The sequence below is a fragment of the Pantherophis guttatus genome, chromosome 6 (assembly GCF_059756535.1).
Source record: "Pantherophis guttatus breed Tessera chromosome 6, ASM5975653v1, whole genome shotgun sequence".
Classification (NCBI taxonomy): domain Eukaryota; kingdom Metazoa; phylum Chordata; class Lepidosauria; order Squamata; family Colubridae; genus Pantherophis; species Pantherophis guttatus.
In genome coordinates this window covers 65,767,788-65,788,180 of record NC_142068.1, presented here as the reverse complement: position 1 = coordinate 65,788,180, position 20,393 = coordinate 65,767,788, and the positions used below count along the sequence as shown (strand labels likewise).

The 20,393-nt window shown below is 36.8% G+C and overlaps 1 protein-coding gene and 1 long non-coding RNA gene across 5 annotated transcripts in view; one reads left to right on the top strand and one right to left on the bottom strand.

The window, feature by feature from the left end:
- Positions 1-20,393, bottom strand: part of LRRC27 (leucine rich repeat containing 27) — a 75,102-nt gene that overhangs the window by 9,466 nt on the left and 45,243 nt on the right. For all 4 annotated transcript variants that reach the window (XM_087871681.1, XM_087871680.1, XM_060682911.2 and 1 more), the window contains 2 exons: positions 19,381-19,480; positions 5,189-5,328 (listed from right to left, as the gene is read on the bottom strand). In XM_087871681.1, the coding sequence (XP_087727807.1) occupies positions 5,189-5,328; positions 19,381-19,480 (240 nt within the window). The remainder of the gene's footprint in view (positions 1-5,188; positions 5,329-19,380; positions 19,481-20,393) is intronic.
- On the top strand, positions 12,868-17,882 carry LOC117676748 (uncharacterized). Its single transcript, XR_004594495.2, has 3 exons — positions 12,868-12,943; positions 15,058-15,096; positions 17,797-17,882. It is a non-coding gene; the product is annotated as an uncharacterized LOC117676748 (long non-coding RNA).

The following is a 20,393-nucleotide window of genomic DNA, read 5'->3' as shown; positions in this document are numbered from 1 at the left end:
ATCAAGAAAAGATACTATATTTTTTGGAGTATAAGACACACTTTTTTCTCTCCTAAAAGAGGCTGAAAATTTGGGGGTGTCTTATACTCTGAATGTAACCCCAAGTGGTGCCCAAAATGGCTACCCGGAACAGCTGCTGCCTTCTCTTACCCCTTCCGCACTTTGCCTGCTTTAGTCACTGGAGCTCCCTCTGAGGATCAGCTGTGCTTTTGAAGCTGTTTTTCAGCCCCAACACGAGCGAAGCGATCTTCTTTTGTCTGCTTTGCCCGCTTTTCTAATTGCTGCTCCCTCCGACAATCAGCTGTGCTTTAGAAGCACAGCCCCAATCAACCCCAACCTCAAAACCAGCGAGCGAACTAATGTGCTGGGACTAGCCAGATGAATACCTGGTAGGCAGATTTTTTTTCCTCTATCTTCCTCCCCCAAAATTAAAGTGTGTCTTATACTCCGGTGCGTCTTATACTCCAAAAAATACAGGTAATCACTCTTTATTTTGAGTACATTAAAGCTTTCACAAAATTGCCACAGAGAGCAGTACTTCTCAGGTATTATCTCTGTGTTTCACTTCAACACTTGGAAGACATGTGTATCTGTCTCCCCTCTCTCAAAGGCATTGAAGATGTCACTGAAGAGACACACAAGTGCACACACATTTTTATAAGGAGCTGGAGCTTCCATTATTAGGTTATCTTCTCATGTGGAAACAAATGCATTGGAGCTAGATTTCTCACTGCAATAGCACTTAATACAGCTTCACAGTGCTTTTACAGCCTTCTCTAACTGGTTTAGAAAGTCAACATATTGCCCCCAACAATCTGCTTCCTCATTTTACCGACCTCAGAAGGATGGAGTCAACCTTGAGCCTGGTGAGATTCGATCTGCCAAATTGCAGGCAGCTGGCAGTCCCTGCAGTACTGCATTCTAACTACTGTGTCACCGCGGCTCTTGCAGGGAGACCTGAACCATCTGTTCACTTGTGTCACCACCATGACTAGGAGCAGGGAGAACACATCATTGCTCCTTACATGTTGAGTGAAACTTGTTGCGTGTCATGGACTGTAAACCCCACTGATTACATTTTCTTCTATTTATGTCTGCAGGTATGCAGCACCATTTATTTGATAAAGTACTATGAGATAATGAAAACTTATTCCCAATAAATATTAGTCCTTAGTGGGCATAGGAACCCATGGTCCCGAAGATATTACTGAACTACAACTTCCATTAACCTTCATTACAGGTAATCCTTGACTTACAACAGTTCATTTAGTGACCATTCAAAGTTATAACAGTACCGAAAAAAAGTGAAATATGACCATTTTTCATATTTGCAGCATCCCTGTGGTCACATGAACAAAATTCAGATGCTTGGCAACTGACTCATATTCATGATGGTTGCAGCATCCCGGGATCCCCTTCTGCTCAGCAATGGGGAAGCCAGGTTCACTTTATAACTGTGTTACTAACTTAACAATTGCAGTAGTTCACTAAACAATGGTGGCAAGAAAGATCGTAAAACGGGCAAAATTCACTTAATGAATAACTCACTTAGCAATAGAAATGTTGGGCTCAGTTGTGGTTGTAAGTCGAAGACTATCTGTATGGCTGACTGAAGTTGTAGGGAACTGTAGTTCAGCAGCATCTGAAAAGTCATAGTTTTTCTGTTCTTCCTTTAAGGTATCACAATTCTAGTTTCTGACATTTCTCTGCAAAGTTCAAATGCTTTTTGATGCTCTACTTCATAAATGGCCAATATAAAGACAAACTTTAACATCAAAATAATGGTTCTCGGCTTGTGTGCTTTTCTACCTGTGAAACTTCATTGAGTTGGGAAGCTTTTGCTTCCATTTTCAGTTTACCACAGCTTTTGGTGTTTTCTTAATGAAATAATTAGTTCAAATTCTATCCCATCTTTCTACAAGTAGGAATTGGAAAAAACCAAACTATGAATTAATTGATGGATTTTGAACCATAGTATAAGGCAGTGTTTCTCAACCTTGGCTATTTTCCAATCTGTGGAATTCTGGTATTCGAAGTCCATAGATTAACCATGGACTTGAAAAATGCTGGTATAAGGAATTAGCTTGTTTAAATACTCAATTGTTAAGGTAAGCCAAAGTTTGGCCAATCTATGATTAATCAAACAGAAAAAACAGTCTTCTGATTTTTCTGAGATGAAGGACTGAGTGTTAAGGGTGTGCAACCTGTTGTGGTCCACCAATGGCCTGCGGAGCTGCCAGCAGAGTCAGACAGTGAGGAGGTTGGGGAGTCAGACAGTGAGGAGATTGGGCCAGTCCTGGAGTCTGGGGAAGGCTCAGACGAGGATTCTGCATCGGAGGCAGAGAGGGGGCTGGGGCCATCTGTTGTGGCCCATTAGCAGCCTGTGCGGATTGTAGCTGACTCTGACAGCGAGGAGGCTGGTATGGTGTTTCACCATCAGCCTGTGCAACTGTCACTCAAGTCGGACAATGAGGAGGCTGGAGAAGATGTGGTGCCAGAGGCAGCGATTCAACCAGGGCCTTCAGAACCTCCAGAAGCTCCTTTAAGTGAAGAAGACGAAGAGGAGGAGCCTCTTCTCGATGCACGGGCGCGCAGAGTGGCCAAAAGGCAGGAGTGGCTCCTCAGGAGTAAGGCTTGGGGCTAATTGGCCACTCCCTTAGCCTATTTAAGGAGGAACGCCGACTGAAGCAATTTGTAGGGAACAACTTTAGTTCACTCTACTTCGCGTCTGGATTCTCTGCAAATTGCTTCTGAGCTTTCTGCCAACCTTGTGCCAAATTCTCCAAATTGTGATTACTTTATCTTTGGTTTCTTGTAGGCTGTTAAGAAAGTTTATTAACAGCCTTTGTTTTGAAAAAGACTGAGTTATTTTAGTAAATTAAGTTTTGTACAAAGTTTGTGTGTGCTGTATTCTTTGGGGTCCGTAGCTGGGACAGAACACTATCTGGGAGTTATTGGCTGCCTCCGGAGCCTCCAGAGTCATACCTCAGCGGGGCAGAGGAACAGGGAGAGCCTGTTCCCAGTGCACGCATGTGCAGCGCTGCCAGAAGGCAAGAACAGTTAAGACAAAAGAGACATATCGGGAGTAGGGCTTAGAGATGATTGGCCCCTCTCATAAGACATAAAGGAGGAGCAAAGGCATGTGAGCCTTTGCAGGAAACAACTTTGTTTGTTCTGGTTGATTTAAATTCTGAGTTCCGTTTTGACTCTGTGCTCCATGTGGCCTTGCAAAGCTAATTGTCAGTTAGGCCTTTGGCAGTGTGTCAAGGGAGATAAAGGTGGGTGCTTATCAGCCTTATCCCGAAGGACTCTGGGAGACTTCTGTCAGACTTCTGTTGGACTCTTTACAAACTATTTGTGACTCATTACAGGCTGTGAATTAACATAATTCACAGCTATTGAAATAAAAAGAGGGTTTTTGGGACTAATCGTGTGCTTTTTACTGTCTCATGAAGCCTAGGCCAGAACAGCAACCTATCAACAATACATGAAATCATGAGTGTAGACATTCTGGGTGTAGAAGAATGAGTGCTATGTAATTTGGTCTGAGTTCTTAGGAGAAAGGCAGAATGCAAACACACAAATACTAGAATACTGATTTGTTTATAAGTAGAAACATGGAAGATGAATGCACTCGTTCATTCTCTTTCCCTTTTAAACTTTTAAACAGTGATCGTCGTCAGAAATGTGTCTACAGAACAGGGTCTTATCTTACTTTTTGCAGAACTGACATGCTGTGTTTCTGTACTAATGAATGAGTACAATTAAGTAGTTTGACTTAAACCAGAGGAATCTTGGCTCAAATTTCCGCTCATTGGCAAACTTACCCTGTGGAATAAATTGAAAGGGGAGAGGAAGCAAAACAAATGACTGTAATGTAATCATTATATATTCCTTGGAGAACAGAGGGAACAGAGTTGCAATAGTTTCTGCACCCAGAAGAAAGGTATTTCCTATTTGTTTGGTTGCCTCTCTGCACACATCTATTAAAAGGTAGTGAACATTGTCTTCTATATTACGCTTAGCAGAAATGGAACTGAGCTGAAACTTTTCTTTCTTATTCGTAAGGAGAGAATTCTTACTATCCATTTGCCTTGGATGTTTGAGTCATTATAGTTTACAGTGTTTGGATTCAACTATGCCAGTGTTACCCATGTGAACTTTTGTCTCCTCCTTTAAATAACAATAGCATTTAGACTTAAATATCGCTTCACAGTACTTTACAGCCCTCTCTAAGTGGTTAACAAAGTCAGCATATTTTCCCCAACAATCTGGGTCCTCATTTTATCCACCTTGGAAGAATGGAAAGCTCAGTCAACCTTAAACCGGTCAGGATTGAACTCCTGTCTGTGGGCAGTTAGCCTGCAGTACTGCATTCTAACCACTGCGCCACTGTGCCTCTAAATGCCTATATAGACTCTCATTTCTGAGATGAATAAGTTTGTCTTTTGTTTAATAAAAGTAGCAATCAGCTGCACTGCCCTTTTAGGGCAATCATTCATGATATAATATTGATAGCAACATATTGGTATAATGAACATCTTCAGGCTCAAAGTACTTTTTCTTTTAAAATGCTACTGGCATTTCTGCTGCTACAGAACTTGAATCAAATTGTGGGAGCTGATCAGTTGCTTTCTTGAGATCAAGAAAGATGTACAGGTTTAGGTGTATGATAGAGCAGTTGATTTAACTACTTGTCAGATTGCTCAATTTACAAGTTACAGGTGCAGAGGTATTATTGTTTTGAAATAGGGGTAAATCCATGCACGTAAGGAGCCCACACAGAACTTGACAAATGGTATGATAAGCTCAGGTCAGTAACTATATGGATACTGCTGTGTAATCCAGATCTCCTATCTTTCCTGAACCTCAATCGCAATGTCCATGAAGTGTGGTGCTTGCAACAGCCTAAAACTATATATAGGAGATTGGCAAATGCCAACTCGATTACATCATAAACAACATCTTTAATGAAATATATTAGATTGTGCGGATAGCAAAAATTGTATTGGCATAAGAGGGGAAAAATACTTTAAAACTGGAACAGCCAAAAGCAACTTTAAATGGACTCACCCTAGATGAAGACCTAGATGAAGGCAAAGTTGTGAGGACATGACATAAAAGTTGATTACTTAAACATGTTTTTGTTACAGTTAGGGGGATGTGAGGCTGTCCCTTTTGTTCTTACCTGAAGGTATCAGCGGTTTTCATTGAATTTATATTTTGGGCTGTTTCTATGTGCTCATCCAGGTCAGACGGTTCTCTCCAACCTTCTAGCTTATCATTGCTCTTAATATTATCGGTAGCATAAGGTGCATTTTGTGATACCTAAAAAAAATGTGACATATAATGGCATTAGAACAACTTGGAGAAAAATATCCACTCATTGTGCTGACTGGATTTAACACAGGACAGCAATATGCCTGCAAGGAGTGGTTAAAGTACTGGAAAGAGACTGGGAAGCCAAGAGTCAAGTCTAGCTACAGCCATGAGAGCTCCCTTTGTCTCAACTCAGGGATGGAAGAAGAGGTACTACATATGCTACCTTGAGTTTATGGAGGACAGGTAGAATATAATCAAATACATACTGAAACGATAAAATTTCCCAAGTATTAATCCCTTTTTTAACAACTCATTTAATCAAATGTAACATTTTCAAATATTACAGTAGCTATTTTCTAATCACAGCTTGAGCATGAAAGGTGAATGCATTATATACGTAACAACTTACTTTTTCTCTTCATATAAACAGAAGGAAAACTACATTTTAAAAAGACATCTAGAGGTTAAAGGCAATCAGCAGATCTCTAAAAAGATGTACAAATGCAGCAGGATACCTTCAAGTAATTACCTAGTTCTGCTGTCTAGAAAAGGTACTATTATGCACGTTTGCCTTTCCCTACTAGAAAGGCCAGTTATATTTGAAAGAAAAGAAAACAAAACATAGCTAATGGGAACTTATTTTCCATCAACACGTTCTCAGTGAGAGCCTGGGAAATCAATCTGAGAAATGACTGGCTTAATTTCTATAGGATACAGCATCACCCTTCTCATATCTAGAGCCAGAACTGCTATCACAATTAAACCAAAACAGGTATTTCTGATTTAAAAGACTTCCACTATTTGTCTGTACAAAACACAATTAGGACCCAGATTGTGGGGGCAATAAGCTGACTTTGTATAAAAAAGAACACCGCTTAGCCCTACTAAGCAGGTATATACAAAAGTATGAAGGCTATTGCTTAACGCATTGTAAGCCGCCCTGAGTCGCCAGAGAAGGGCGGCATATACATCGAACCAATAAATAAATAAATAAATAAATAAATAAATAAATAAATAAATAAATAAAGAAATAAACAAACAAACAAACAAACAAACAAACAAACTTTCACTATCTGGGAGTTGAGTCACGACAATTGGAGTTCTTTTCTTGTTAGTTTGAACCAACAAGAAAAGAAAACCTGCTGCCACGACTCAGCTTCCAGACAACTTTCTCTGGATGACTGAAAATCTTCATCATCTTTCAATATGTTTCCCAGTATAAGCCATTTTTCTCAAGAAGCACATGTTGATATTGTTGTGAGCATTTGGGTTCCTTTTTTTAATACATTCATGTCTTGAATCATTAGATTCTCATTTGATCAGACAGTACTTGACCGTTAGTTATTTACTGATTACATCCATTTTTTTTATCCTTCTCTGTCTGTGACTATATCTTCTACATGTGGCCTATCTAACACTCACATATTTTTCCAAAAACAAACCCTAATTTCAGCCTGTTACAAATGTAGGTCTGAAATCTAATAACAGAAATTAGCATTGCTAGCAACTGTGGCACTGAGAAACTATTACCAGATGTCCTCAAAATCATATCAGAGACTGTTTTTTTTCTGGTTTTAAACTATTAGGCCAGGCAGAATTTCAGCTAAGACAGGATCTATCACAGATAATAATTCTAACCCAGCCAAGGCCAGAAGTCAAGAGCATACTATGTTTAACAATAGAAAGGTAGGCTCAGAAACTCACTGGATGACAGTTAAATGGGAAGAAAACTGCTGAGATTTATTTAATCATGATGGGATATAAAAGAGAGAGAGTGGGAGAGATGGAGACAGAAGTGAAGGACATGCTCATCGTTTTGGAAGGAGTATACAGTATTAATGGTGTTTAAAAATCATATTCTTCAGGGATATGCCAATCACTGCTTCATTTCTCACATAAATTAAAATCATGCAAGAATGGAAAGAAGCTCCTTGGAGCATTGAATCAAGGTAACTCATTGTCCTTGACATTTTACTGTAGAGCAAAACATTTCAAAAACAATCATTTGTTAAGAATGCCAATTAATAAAATCTTTTATTAAAACTAATTTTTTGGAGTTGATCCCAAATTTTGTGTAAATTAAAGAGGATTGGATCTCTCGGATGGATCATTGCTGTGAGAAGTGACAGGCTTCATGTTCCTGTCTTTTGAGTTTCTACATAGTTCAGAACACAATTTCTGTAACTTTCTCAATAGATCCCATCTCAAGTTGTGTGAAGACTATCCCAGATAAGTAGTCTATTCTGAATCCTCTTACGAAGAATGTCAGTTTTAATGAAATGATATTCGTCAATGCTCTACTTTCTAAAATCTAAAGTTAATTATATCCAATTTCCCATTTTTCTGAATTGCATAGCATCTTTGACAGCTGTATGACATAAATAAGCATGCATGGAGAGCAGTATGATGGTTTGTCGGAGTGACATCCATGCATGCAGCTGTGAAAAGATGGCATGCTCCACTGGAATTTGCTCTGAAAGCTGTTGCCTTGGGAAACAACTCATGATCCACACTTCGGCGGCTGAATTGCTAATAACATTCATGAATTATGAGATATCACAATGTAAAATCAGTTTGAAACTTATAAATGCCTATTGTATTTTATTTGTTTATTAAATTGCCACTATACATGGAATCTTGGCTGTTAACCAGAGATGTATGGGAATCAACAATACAATAAGTGCTTGCTTCGGCAGCACAGAGATTAGCATAGCCTTTGGTAAGAATGACATGCAAATTCATGCAGCATTCCATAATTTTTTCCCAGGATGCATAGGACAAATTTATACCACTCTGCTGCTTGCAGACACTACTTTCTTCCTTTCTACATACAGTGTTGCCAGCAGCAATTAAAATCCATGAGATGCGATGACCTGTGCCTCAAATCAGCCTGAATATTTGACTTGTTAGCTAAGTGTGTTTTGTATTATGATAGATTTAGTTAGCCATACATTAACGCCTGTTATTTTATATTTGCTTAATATTTTTATCCCATTTAGTAGGTTTTTAAGATTTTTATTTTTTATGTATAATTTAGGTTTTTTAAATGTTTTTTATCTTTGTGTAATTTACACTTTTAAATTTTAAAAATTATTAATTGTTTACACTCTACTCTTCTTAGGCTGGTCTATGATCACAATAAAGATTTCATAGACTGATAGTACAATAAAACTACAAGAATAATACAAGAAAACACCCAAAATGAAAAGTTAAAAATTGCAAAGATGAAATAAAAGATCAATAATAGTAATATAAATAACAATAATATTTTTAATCTTCCTCAGGCCCTCTGAAACAATTCAATTTTTAAAAGCTTATGGAAAGCCAATAAGATAATAGGCATTTTTACCAATAAGAGGAACTCTAGGCAGCTGCTTGCCTCTCCTCTTACCCAGTAGGTTGTTCAACCTTAAAATAATTAAACAAAAAAATTATCTAGAAGCCATTACTTGCAAAAATAAGAGAACTCTATAACTCTATAACCTGCAATTATAAACACAAAAAGCAAATAAATAAAACCCCTCATTCCCAGAATTTCCTTTTATTCACTCTATTCTTATGAAAATATATTAATAGGAAGTCTAGTCATTTTTACATGAAGAAAAAACTAAGGGTAATTCTCAGTATTAGAAGGAAAGGGATTATCCAAAGAAGAAGGCTAATGATGCTAAACCCAGAAGCTAATCTCTATCTCATTGTCTATCTGATGAGCCCTGTTGTTGCTTTTAAAATCAGACAATAACCCACCTAGTGTGGTCATCTTTACAGAGAACAGATCTGCACTTCAAAGCACACTCTGTCTGAAGAACATGTCAATTCACTGGATAAAAAAAAAACCCTTTTTAAAGTTGATACAAAGCAAGGCGATTTAGAAAACCAGGCCTATTCTACCGCTAAGGGATCATCCAAACTAAGCAGTTATATATTTCATCTATTAACACACTTCTCCTTATTGCAAAATTTATTATATATCTATTTCATTTTTTTTCTAAATTCACATGCACATATGCAAATTGGCACACACATATTTTCTGTAATTTATTGTTGTTTTTAATTTTGGGGAGAGGAATGACCCTGTGTGGAGGAGGGGCAGCCTGCTTTTATCTTATATTTTTACTTTTTAATAGTAGATATCCAAGAAGCAGATTTCCCTATATTCGGGTGAGCTATTTTACTGTGCCTAGTGGTAAAGATACTACTTTCATATTATATCTTATTCTTTGTAACACAATGTTTAGTACAGGAGCTGGGGGTAAGGGATAATCTCACAAGGCACATAGCTAACCAATTTATTTGTTTATATAATGTCACAATAACGAAGTAGAAACTTCAGATATGACATTGACCTCCAAATAATTTCTAAAGTCCTTGCTCTCCCTAATTTGCTGTAAAATAAATCACATCACTGTTTGCAAAACAGCCTTAAAGATAATGTCAATGACATTCCATGTAGAATCCAACCTTTATCAGCTCTTATCAGATCATGATTCTTCAAAATATTCATGTTTATTTTTAGAGAAAAGTATTGTAGGATAAAAATGGTAGGACAACATTTCAGCAAGAAAATCTTCTCATGCAAATAAGTTAAGAGGTTTGGATTTTGTTTACAGCTTTGTATATGCTTTCAGTCCTAGCATTCTGGCACGGTCTACCTGTTTTAATAAAATGGTAAACGTTAAACAGTCTTTTTATGGCTGTTAGAAAACATTTGAAATGAACAGTATAAACACATCTGCTTTTGTGTTTTCACTCTTTTAAATGAGACTGGAAAATGAAGGTCTTTTTCACGCTAACTAAAATAAGGCGAATCTTGCCTGCATGCTAACTATCGTCTGATACTTTTCCATAAAGCAATAGAAAAGAACGTCTGCAGCTCAGGGATGAATTGTGGCTCCCTTGGTGCTCTCTGAACTTGGTTGTTTGCTTGGCAGATGTTTCCTGACCAGACTCTGGCAAACAAAAAACCAAAAACAACCCAATCTCAGAAAGCACCAAGGTCTCCAAACTTCTCAGGTCTTCCCAGTAATAGTTACACAATAAGTAACCTATACGAAATGCATTACTTGTATAAACTTCCCATGAATATGTGTGTGAGATATCTGAAAGGGCTTGAGGGGGTATATAACTCAAACAAGACTATGTGTATTTTTGCAGAAGAAACAGCATGAGTATCCCAAAGAATCAGGACAGGGAGTTTATTACAGATTTCCCACCTTGGACAGTTTCAAGCATATTCAATGTGAGTTACATAAATAAACATGAAGATATAAAAGTAACTTTTGTGGATCCAGTGTTTTGGATCATAACTCCCAGAATTTACAGCCCAAGACAGCTGGAAGGCACTAGGTTGGAGATGGTTGACAAAAGGATCAAAAGTCAATCTTTTTTTATTCTTTCCAAAGCAATGGAATGTTGGAAAGAAATTGCATAAAGGGGGCTCAGAACACTGAAAACAGGAAAGGTCTCCTGCAACAGGAATACCGGTGTTACCACCTGTTCTCTTTGCGCATGCATGCCAAACTTGCACTCTGCGCAAGCACATTAGATTTCTGCCCAGATGAGGCACAGCTATCCACACTGCACGCCTATCAGCTGGACTAAAAAACAACAAATAAAGGTAGGTATAACGTGGGGGCAGGCAGGAGGGCCCAGCTCACAGTCATAGTGAACCGGTTCGCTGACGTCACAGCATCACCACTACCGGCTTGCCCGAACCGGGCTGAACCGGGAGCAACCCACCACTGCTATGATCGTAGAAAACAGTTGTTCAAATAAGATTTGGGTTATGCTGAGAGCTTCAAGCAAAAACATTAAGAAAAAAAAATCCCTTCAGTGCATTCTTATGAAAAGTTGTTCAGAATGCTGTGGATTGCTCCATTCTAAACTGTCTTTCTTCTTTTCTTTGGTCATGTCACCCAAGGTAGAATATAATTCACCATATGCATATTGATTTTAGGATGCTTAACTGCAATAAAATTTTCAAAAAGTAAATCAGTTGTGCAGGGATGGTGGGGTGTGTATAGAAATGTCTGATACAGAGTTTCAGAATTATCTACAGCACCATCCCTTTTATCTCCTTTTTAAATAAATATTTCAAATTTGTTCTGTTATCTGGGGTGCTGATTGAATACTAGATTGCTCAATAACTATTATATTCCCTGAATTCAGTCGTTAAACTTGGAATAATCAGAAACTCAAACACAGACCAGAAACTTTCAGAGTCCAAGACCAATGGTCAATCTGGGAAGCATCTACTATCTAAGGAAGCTATCTATTTATGCAACTCTACAGGGTTTCTGCACCAAGCTGTGAGGTTTCGAATTCCAATGGATAATTGCTGACATCCTTAAAGCAGATATGCTTTCTGCATCCTCACAATCAAAGAGCTACAATTATTAGGGATGGGAGGCAAAAAGATGCGATGGACTGGTTGGGGAAATCTGTACAATCTATCTGCAACTTCTTAAACAAATGAGATATCTTTTTGCAAAAGAAATAGGGACAGGAACCAACTGGAGGCATTTTGTTAGTTTGTAGCTTTCCTTCAAGTGAGTCTCTGTTCTGCCTTTGGACGGATTCAAACAAGAATCTTAAATGAGTCAACTGAACATTGAGGATTACCAACTGTATTCACGCACCATGCAAAGCTTGGCTACTTTAACATTAGTGGGTTTTTAATTTTTCTGGTAGTATGTTTAACTAGTTTTATGATGAAATATTTTGTGCAAACCCAGAAGATGGATTACTTCAGTAACCACATTAGATGTTGTAAATATGTTGGTGAATGATTATTTATAAATAAATAAATAGACTCTCATTCTGGATTTTGCAGGGAAATGTCATACGTTTTAGAGAATAAGTTGTTCATCTGCATTTCCCCCACTATTAATTGTAATGGCAGTTTTTAACAGTAAAAAAAACAAATCAAATTTGGCTAGAGGAGAGTTATATCTTTTCTGGAAACAAATCTAAAAACTTTTTAGGCACTCCTCTCTCCTCCCTGTGAACAAAACAGTAACATTTTTGTTTAGGAATGCTGCTTCCACACAAGGCTTTTATTGTGCAATTGCCCTGCTACATGCAAGGAATTTAACCAGTGCAAGATGGGGTCCAAATGTTACCATCTTCCATTTGTAACCCCAAAGTTTCCTTTATAATGTTGCCTACTAGAAAATCATTCAGTTGCAAGAAAAAGGCAGGCTGATTTCACAATGTCTTATGATTGGTAGCATCAAAAATTGCTTGTTTGGAAGCATTTCTACAACAGCTTAGTCATGCTTTCAATAAATGCTACATAACGGATAATAGACAAGCACAGGTAAAAATTGCACTGTAATTCCAGAAAGTATGATCTGAATTCTTCTCATAGCAATTCAGCTAGAGGTGTCCCATTCTTATTAGTGGCAACAAGAAGCTTTAGTCAATGTGTCCATCACTGTTCCAAGCATTAAGAACCATTTGTTATCAAGATGTAACCTTTTTCCTTTGGTACATCTATTGATGCCAATACATGTGTCTCTTTTAGATGAACCTCAAAAGATAAATTGAAGCAGTTTGGAGAGGCACTTGATATTTGTAAAATTGTACTTCAATCCAGTTTTTATTTTGGTTCCAAAACTTGGTGAGTTCAACTTTGCCACGTTTTAGAGAATAAATACATGATAACATCAGTTTTTCATATGCCTTCTGGACTATGTGAGAAGAGATAGGATTTGGGCAGGGGTGAAATGCTACCGGTTCGCTCTGGTTTGGGCAAACTGGTAGTGATAAAAACTAGCAGTTTGGGGGAACCGGTAGTAAAAAAAAAAAAAACCTATCGGTTCAGTCAAACCGGTATTTCCAATGATCAGATGTGCAGTGGGCCTTAGCTTTGCTAGAAAGCAGGAAATCTTGCTAACTCCCTATGATTTTTTTTTTGCTTACTAAAAATAAAAGCATGAATTTATTTTAGATTTTATGTTTTTTCTCATTCTGCAGATCTTTAGAGTTGCAGAGAATATGTTGTAAAAGTCTCTGAAGCAAGCAGCTGCAAATTAAGATAATGAGAGTTTCTTCACAGTTAAGACTGTCATTATTCTATAGACTGGTAAAGCCCATGAGATGTGAAAATCCCAGCTCCTAAATGCTTTGAATAAGATTCATTTCTTCCCACAAATGGCCATGATTTGGCATGCTTGACCTAGAACTCATCAAAATTATTTTAAAAATCAAGCAGCTGATAAATTACCAAATCCTAAATTTGTGGCTGAAAGTGATATATATAAGCACATTTTTTGTTTATTAATCTTCCCTTTTAAAGAACATAGTACACAAAATTAGGTTAAGTGAATTTCCCTTCAATGCACAACACCTCCATATTATTATTATTATTATTATTATTATTATTATTATTATTATTATTATTATCTTTTTAAGAAAGTATAGGACACTCATTTGGGGCCCACATAAATTTCTGGAAACAAAAATAATGTTGAAATTTGGAAATTTGATTTACTTCTCTTTAACTAAAAGAATTAAAATAAAAGCATAGTAGAACTATGTGAAATATAACATAAAGAGGTATTATTACTGGATAGATTCAGGAGGATGAAATGAATGTTATAATAAAAATTAACTCAAATCCTAGAATATTTTGAATAATAATGAGGGAAAAAATAGCCATAGTCAAATAAATGATTAATGAGGATAATAATATATATATATTTATTAGGTCAATGATATGAGAATTTAGGTAAACTGTAAATTGTAAGCTATGAATTTGGTGAATGATGCACAAAAGACTTGTAACCAACTGACAAACTGTTTGCGTGTGAATTGAAGATGGTTTTATGTATGTTTGTTTAAAAATAAAAATAAAAATTTGTTTAAAAAAAAAAGAATTAAAATAAAAGCAGAGGTGGGTTTCAGCAAGTTCTGACCAGTTCTGGAGAACTGGTAATGGAAATTTTGAGTAGTTTGGAGAACCGGTAGTAAAAATTCTGACTGGCCCCACCCCCATCTATTCTCTGCCTCCCAAGTCCCAGCTGATTGGGAGGAAATGGAGATTTTGCAGTATCCTTCCCCTAAGGTGGGGTGGGAATGGAGATTTTACAGTATCCTTCCCCTGCCACACCCACAAAGCCATGCCCACCAAGCCATGCTCACAGAACTGGTAGTAAAAAAATTTGAAACCCACCACTGAAGGTTCAATAGGGTTGTCCTTACGCACCACATTAACTGTCCATACTATTGTCTTAAGGATTAGGGTTAGGATTTAATAGAAAATCTGAATTTGCAAATCTCAAATTTCACTCATGTTCCACCTCTGCTCTTGATTTCTCTTTAAGTTGCAAAATTAGGGAAGGTTTTTATTATTGTATCAGTTTCTAAATTACACATTCATCAGTGATTTATAAGCAAGACCTGGCAAATGCTGAAAAAAATAAAAGGTTTTCAGATTCATTCAGATCCCTAATTGTTCCCTCTTCTTTTTGCAGTTCTTTTAAAACTATACTGTTATTTGAAGATATTGAAACAGATCAGGTGGTTTTGTATATTTGCCTTATCACATTTTGATGTATATATGATGTTGTTTATCTACTGAACAAAATTCTTCATACTTCATGAAAAAAACAACAATAGGGCAAGAATTTGGAAAGCTTCTTAAATTTATTCCCAACTTTAATACATTGTTTATTGTTGTACATAATACAAATTATCTTATAACTGTTCATTTCTTTTTGTATCAATCTAAAGATAATTTGTCCACCTGGGAGTCCTGTTCCCTCAAACAAGGTAACACAACCACAGAGTGATAAAATCCAATATGTAATCCAAATTAAACAGCTATCCTGGTTAATACAGTTTGAAGTTCAGGGCTGCCAGATTGCCTTGGTCTTCTGAGATCTGCGGTTTCTTACATTTAATCCTCAATCTTTTATTAGGCCATGTAAAATTTGTTACTTGTCTTTGCCAGTCATTCAATAACTTGTTTTCAATTTTCTATGTTTTTCTCTGAGGAAAAAGATTTTTAAATTGTCACTGTTAAGGCGACTGAAAGTCAGAAAGGCTAACTCATTTACTGCAAACCATCCAGAGACCTACCAATAGATAATAACTTAGCTTCTTCTCACAAACTTTAAGGATTACTAACGGAAGATACTAAAGTGTGCTTTGCAGTGACAAAAAGCATGAAACGATCACTGTGCCCATGCATGCCTCTTTGTGTATATATCTGAATTTATCTTCCAACCAAGCCATTCAGATAAATGAATTCAGTGGTTTGACACAGCAATCAATCAAGGGTAAAGTTAAGTCTCCTTCAGAAGTTTGATTCCTCATGTTGTCACGAACAAGGTCATGTTGTTTTCTTAACAATGCAGAAGTGGTTTGCTATTGTTTCTTCTGAGATTTTTTTTCAATTTACCAAACTACAGCCTAGGAATTCTTAGTGATCTCTCATCCTAAGATTAGCTAAAATTATGTAGCCCTGTTTTTTTTAAATCAGACAAAGTCAGCCAGGTCACCCATATAATCAAGACAATCATTTTACAGCCTATCCAATAAGATTTAACAATGATACACCAAGCAGCATTTTCTTCTGCCTTGCTTATACCATGACTTTGCCATATTTTACCTACAAATCATGTTTAGAACTACCCTCTCATTAACTGACAGAACAGAAATAGACGAAACACAGTCATATTTGTTCCTTTATGATTTGCATTATTAATTTGATATTGTTTAAGCCTGAAGCCTCACTGCAATTGAATACTATGGTGTTGTAGTGCCCTCTTGTGTTTCCTACATATTTCATTCAGGAGAGAGAGACTAAGAAAATAATTTTAAAATATCCTAAAGAACATACAAAATATCCAAACTCATGTCATTATAAAAGTCTAAATTTGGTGTAACTATTAATCCTTTTTAACCATTTCCTTGATTTATTGGTTAGTTCCTCTTATTTTTAAAACTAAAATGTGAAGATCAAAGACATAAGGATTTAGTATCACAATTCTTTCACTGAGCTTTAGAATCTTCAAAGTTCAAGACTCTAGAAATCAATGGAAGAATGGTCAACTGAATTGCACCCTTCTTCTCCCTATAGTCTCTATAGGGAGAGCCTGAAAATTGGACTTTCATTGAACTGGGAAGCAGAATAAACTCTTCTCCACATCAACATCCTTAATTAGATTGGGTTTGTACACTGTGCTAAACCATAACACAATTTATTAGGTTTAGACTTAGCAAGTTTGATGAGTTCAACACAATTGTTTACAGTAAAACTTATGGCACTATGTGCATCAAAGTGCAGCTTAGTTGACAAGTTATGGATAAGGAAGCCACAGTTGAGCATGAAGTGTAAACAAGTTCTGATGGATAGCTAAGAAAGGGATGTCAAGTTAAGTGTCTGAAAGCACTATCACAAACAAACAATTGTGATTAATAGCCCTGATCTTTTAGAATAGTCTAAGCTGGCACAGTTTTTCATTTTAACTTCACTTAAATAGTGTCATTTAAATAATGAATGCCCAATTACTTGGGGAAAAATACTGTACTATACTGCAAAAAAAAAAAGTTATAATAAAACCAATGAAATGATCATCTAACCACTTGGCCCAATCTCATGGCCTTAAAATATTTTAAACAAATAAAAACAAAAGCCAGATACATGCCATTGTTTTGAGTCTAGAAGCATCATTCATATATCTAGCTTTACCTGTCCCAATGACTTCTCATTGGTTGTTTTGTTAAATTATAATAAATAGAGTTACAGCAAGTGGCATTGCCTAATTACATTAGTAAAGCTAAGCAGAGTTAGACCATATTGTTATTTTTAAAGTCCTTGGTGCTCTCTGAACTTGGTTGTTTGCTTGCAGACATTTCATTACCCAACTAGGTAACATCATCAGTGTTAATCTTCCACAGGGAGCAAACAAGGGGTGAAACCCAGCAGGTTCTAACAGGTTCTGGAGAACCGGTAGCAGAAATTTTGAGTAGTTTGGAGAACTGGCAAATACCACCTCTGGCTGGCCCCAGAGTGGGGTGGGAATGGAGATTTTGCAATATCCTTCCCTTGCCACGCCCACCAAGCCACGGCCGCAGAACCGGTAGGGAAAAAATTTGGATTTCATCCCTGGAGCAAACCTAAAAGTCAGTAACCCTGATGATATTACCTCGTTAGGTAATGAAACATCTGGAAGCAAGCAACTAAGCTCAGAGAGCATCAAGCATTTCACACTTCAACCCCAAGCTACATATATTATCCTCTACTAGAACTTTGTAACTTGGATAGATAACCACCTGAAAATCACAGAACTATAAGACTGACAGCAGGGAAAAATTGAAAAAAAAAAAAGAGTAGCTATGCATTCCACTTCAATTTTGCTATGGTCAAAGACAACTTCATGGCCCATCCACATGATTACCAGGAGTAGAAGATGACTTTACTTCTTTACTTCTTTAAATGAACTGAGGGACTTGCTCTATTTACAGGTTTACAAAACATCTTGGGACCATGATGACAGATTTTTCTCTCTGGATTAACTATAACATCCAGCCTACATTTACTTCAATTTGGCAGAAGTAAAATCTCAGGAGACATCTATCAACAATCCTATTTTAAATTAAAGCCCTTCTGTTTCAACGCCTCCAAACAGCTTGGGCAGCCACAGCTTTTGAATAGCTATGTGCAGGATGTTTTGACACCTACTGCACACATGGGTTCTTGCTGCACGGTGAAGAGCTGATCTAAGTATTTACTTACATTTGCACACTTCCTCCAAAGTTCTGGGGGTGGGTAGTCATAAATTAAAATAAAGTTGAAGAAAAAGTTTGCTGTGTAGGTTAATTTACTGGGGGCTGATGTACATAGGACACCATCTTGGCGGAGAAGGCTAAGCTAGATAAACAAGTGGTTTAGTTATAGATTTAGGATGCTATGGTCCTCATGTCGATCTGGTAAGTATCCTAACTGGCAAAGTTGTAAGCTGACCTGAGTCACATTTTGTGAGTTAGGTGTCCATATAAATCTAAAAGATGATAGGAGAAAGAAAGAGAGGGAGAGAGGGAGGGAGAGACAGACATGATTACCAGATAGGAAAAAAAGAGATGGCACGATCTGAAAATGTATTTTATGCTGCTATGTAGTTCTTATAGGCCATTCCATATCTGTTCTACTGTTCCATATTTTATTATTACTGTTATATTAGAACCAGAAAAACAAGATTATTTTTTCAGCTGTGATTTTAAATGTATATTCTGAACATTTGCACTTTCTTGTTTTAATACATGTAAAACTCATTTAAAATTCTATTTTTCTGAGAAAAAATCACTACCTTTTTAAAATACAAATAATATAATAACTGTGAATATATATTGGGTTAACATATTGCCCTTATCAGATGCTGATGTTTACCACTGCCTCCATCACCTACTTCTTTCTCTCTGAGTGTGTGTGTCCTTGGGTGGAAACTCTGGTTATGGATCTCAAGATCTAATCCAAACTGAACCTTTGGCACTAGACAGCCCAAGAGACTCTAACAAGATCTATCAAATTAAACTGATCCAGATATTTTCACTGAAATACAAATAATTCATTCTGGAGGCAATGACTCAACAGATTAAGGACAGAAAGATAGCTATGGCCTTGATGACATGATTAGATTATCTGAGATGCCTTAATCTCCAAGAACTTTGCCAAAGTCCTAATTTTTGTGCTTTCAGATATTCTCCACATCTAACCATCAAAATCAAGAATGCATCTTTTCCATTTTCTATGTGAAGACCAAATCATATGACCATCTATTCTACAACCGATGATTATTTGCATAATTAAGAGGCTATAGTTGTTTCAGAATGGTCTGGCACATGTCATAGGATTAATGAAGGTCCTTCTAATTTGGGTGAACCCAAAGAGAAGTCTTCTCCTAGATACATAATTCAACTATGGGGAAATAACTGCAATGAAATACAGTACAAATCATTTAGGCCAGGAGTAGGGAGAACCCCAATATCAGTATTTCACTATAAGAACCAGCAACATATTTTTGCAGAACAAAATCATATGCTGATACATACCATTGTATTTCCTTTTTGGGGTGAATATGTGTACAATATTCCTTTCTTTTCTCTTATCTTCCTGGCCTGTTTTCTCCATTTCTGAAGAACTTCTTTATCTCTTCAAAAACATTTTTAAAGTATTTAACATTTCACCAATAAGCCACATAGTCAATATTGGAATTAACTTTCCAGAAAAACACCACACTTTGAAAATCATACAGGAATTTTATTCTTGAGCAAGTGTACATAATATTTTTGAAGATGAACAGTCATAATATAGAACAACAGTTCTATTTCTAGATGCTAAATATAACCTATAATATGTGCTATGTGTATACATGGACATTCATATACATATGGATTTAAGAGCAGCTTCACACAGCAGAAATGGCTAAATCTCCCTTATTCATGGCTGTTCAAAGAAGCCATGTGCTTTTTGTCAATCATAAAATAGTGAAATTAAGTATATATCTGGTTTAAACTTTCAAAACTGAATATGAAACAAGAAAGCAAAGATGTCAGTTTATCTAAGTCTAATATTTTCCTGCACATTCCAAGTCAGGATGAATTTAGTTAAAATTCTGCAACTGTGAAAAAGATGCTGGACTGAGGTTGTGGAAATATTGCTCAGAGGCTATGGTGAGAAACAATAGGTACAGAAATATTACTGTCTACACACCCTAGCTATCCTTTCTTAAATGAGTATGATCTTAACCTGGAAACTTGGTTCAAAAGTTTGTTTAACATGCTAGATTTTCACCGATCCTGTTATCATCCTGTGAAAATGCAGGCTTAGAGTAATAGGGGGGAAAAGTAACAATATGAAGGACTGATTGAATATGGCAGTGAAAAATAGGAGGTGCATAACAATGTCTCTTCTGTTTACTGCTTTCCTACACTACCGTGTTTCCCCCAAACTTGGACATGTCTGGATAACAAGCCCAATTGGGCTTTCGAGTGCATGCGCTAAAATAAGCCCCCCCCGAAAATACCCCCCCCCAAATACTTAGACGCATGCGCAGCTGCAGCAC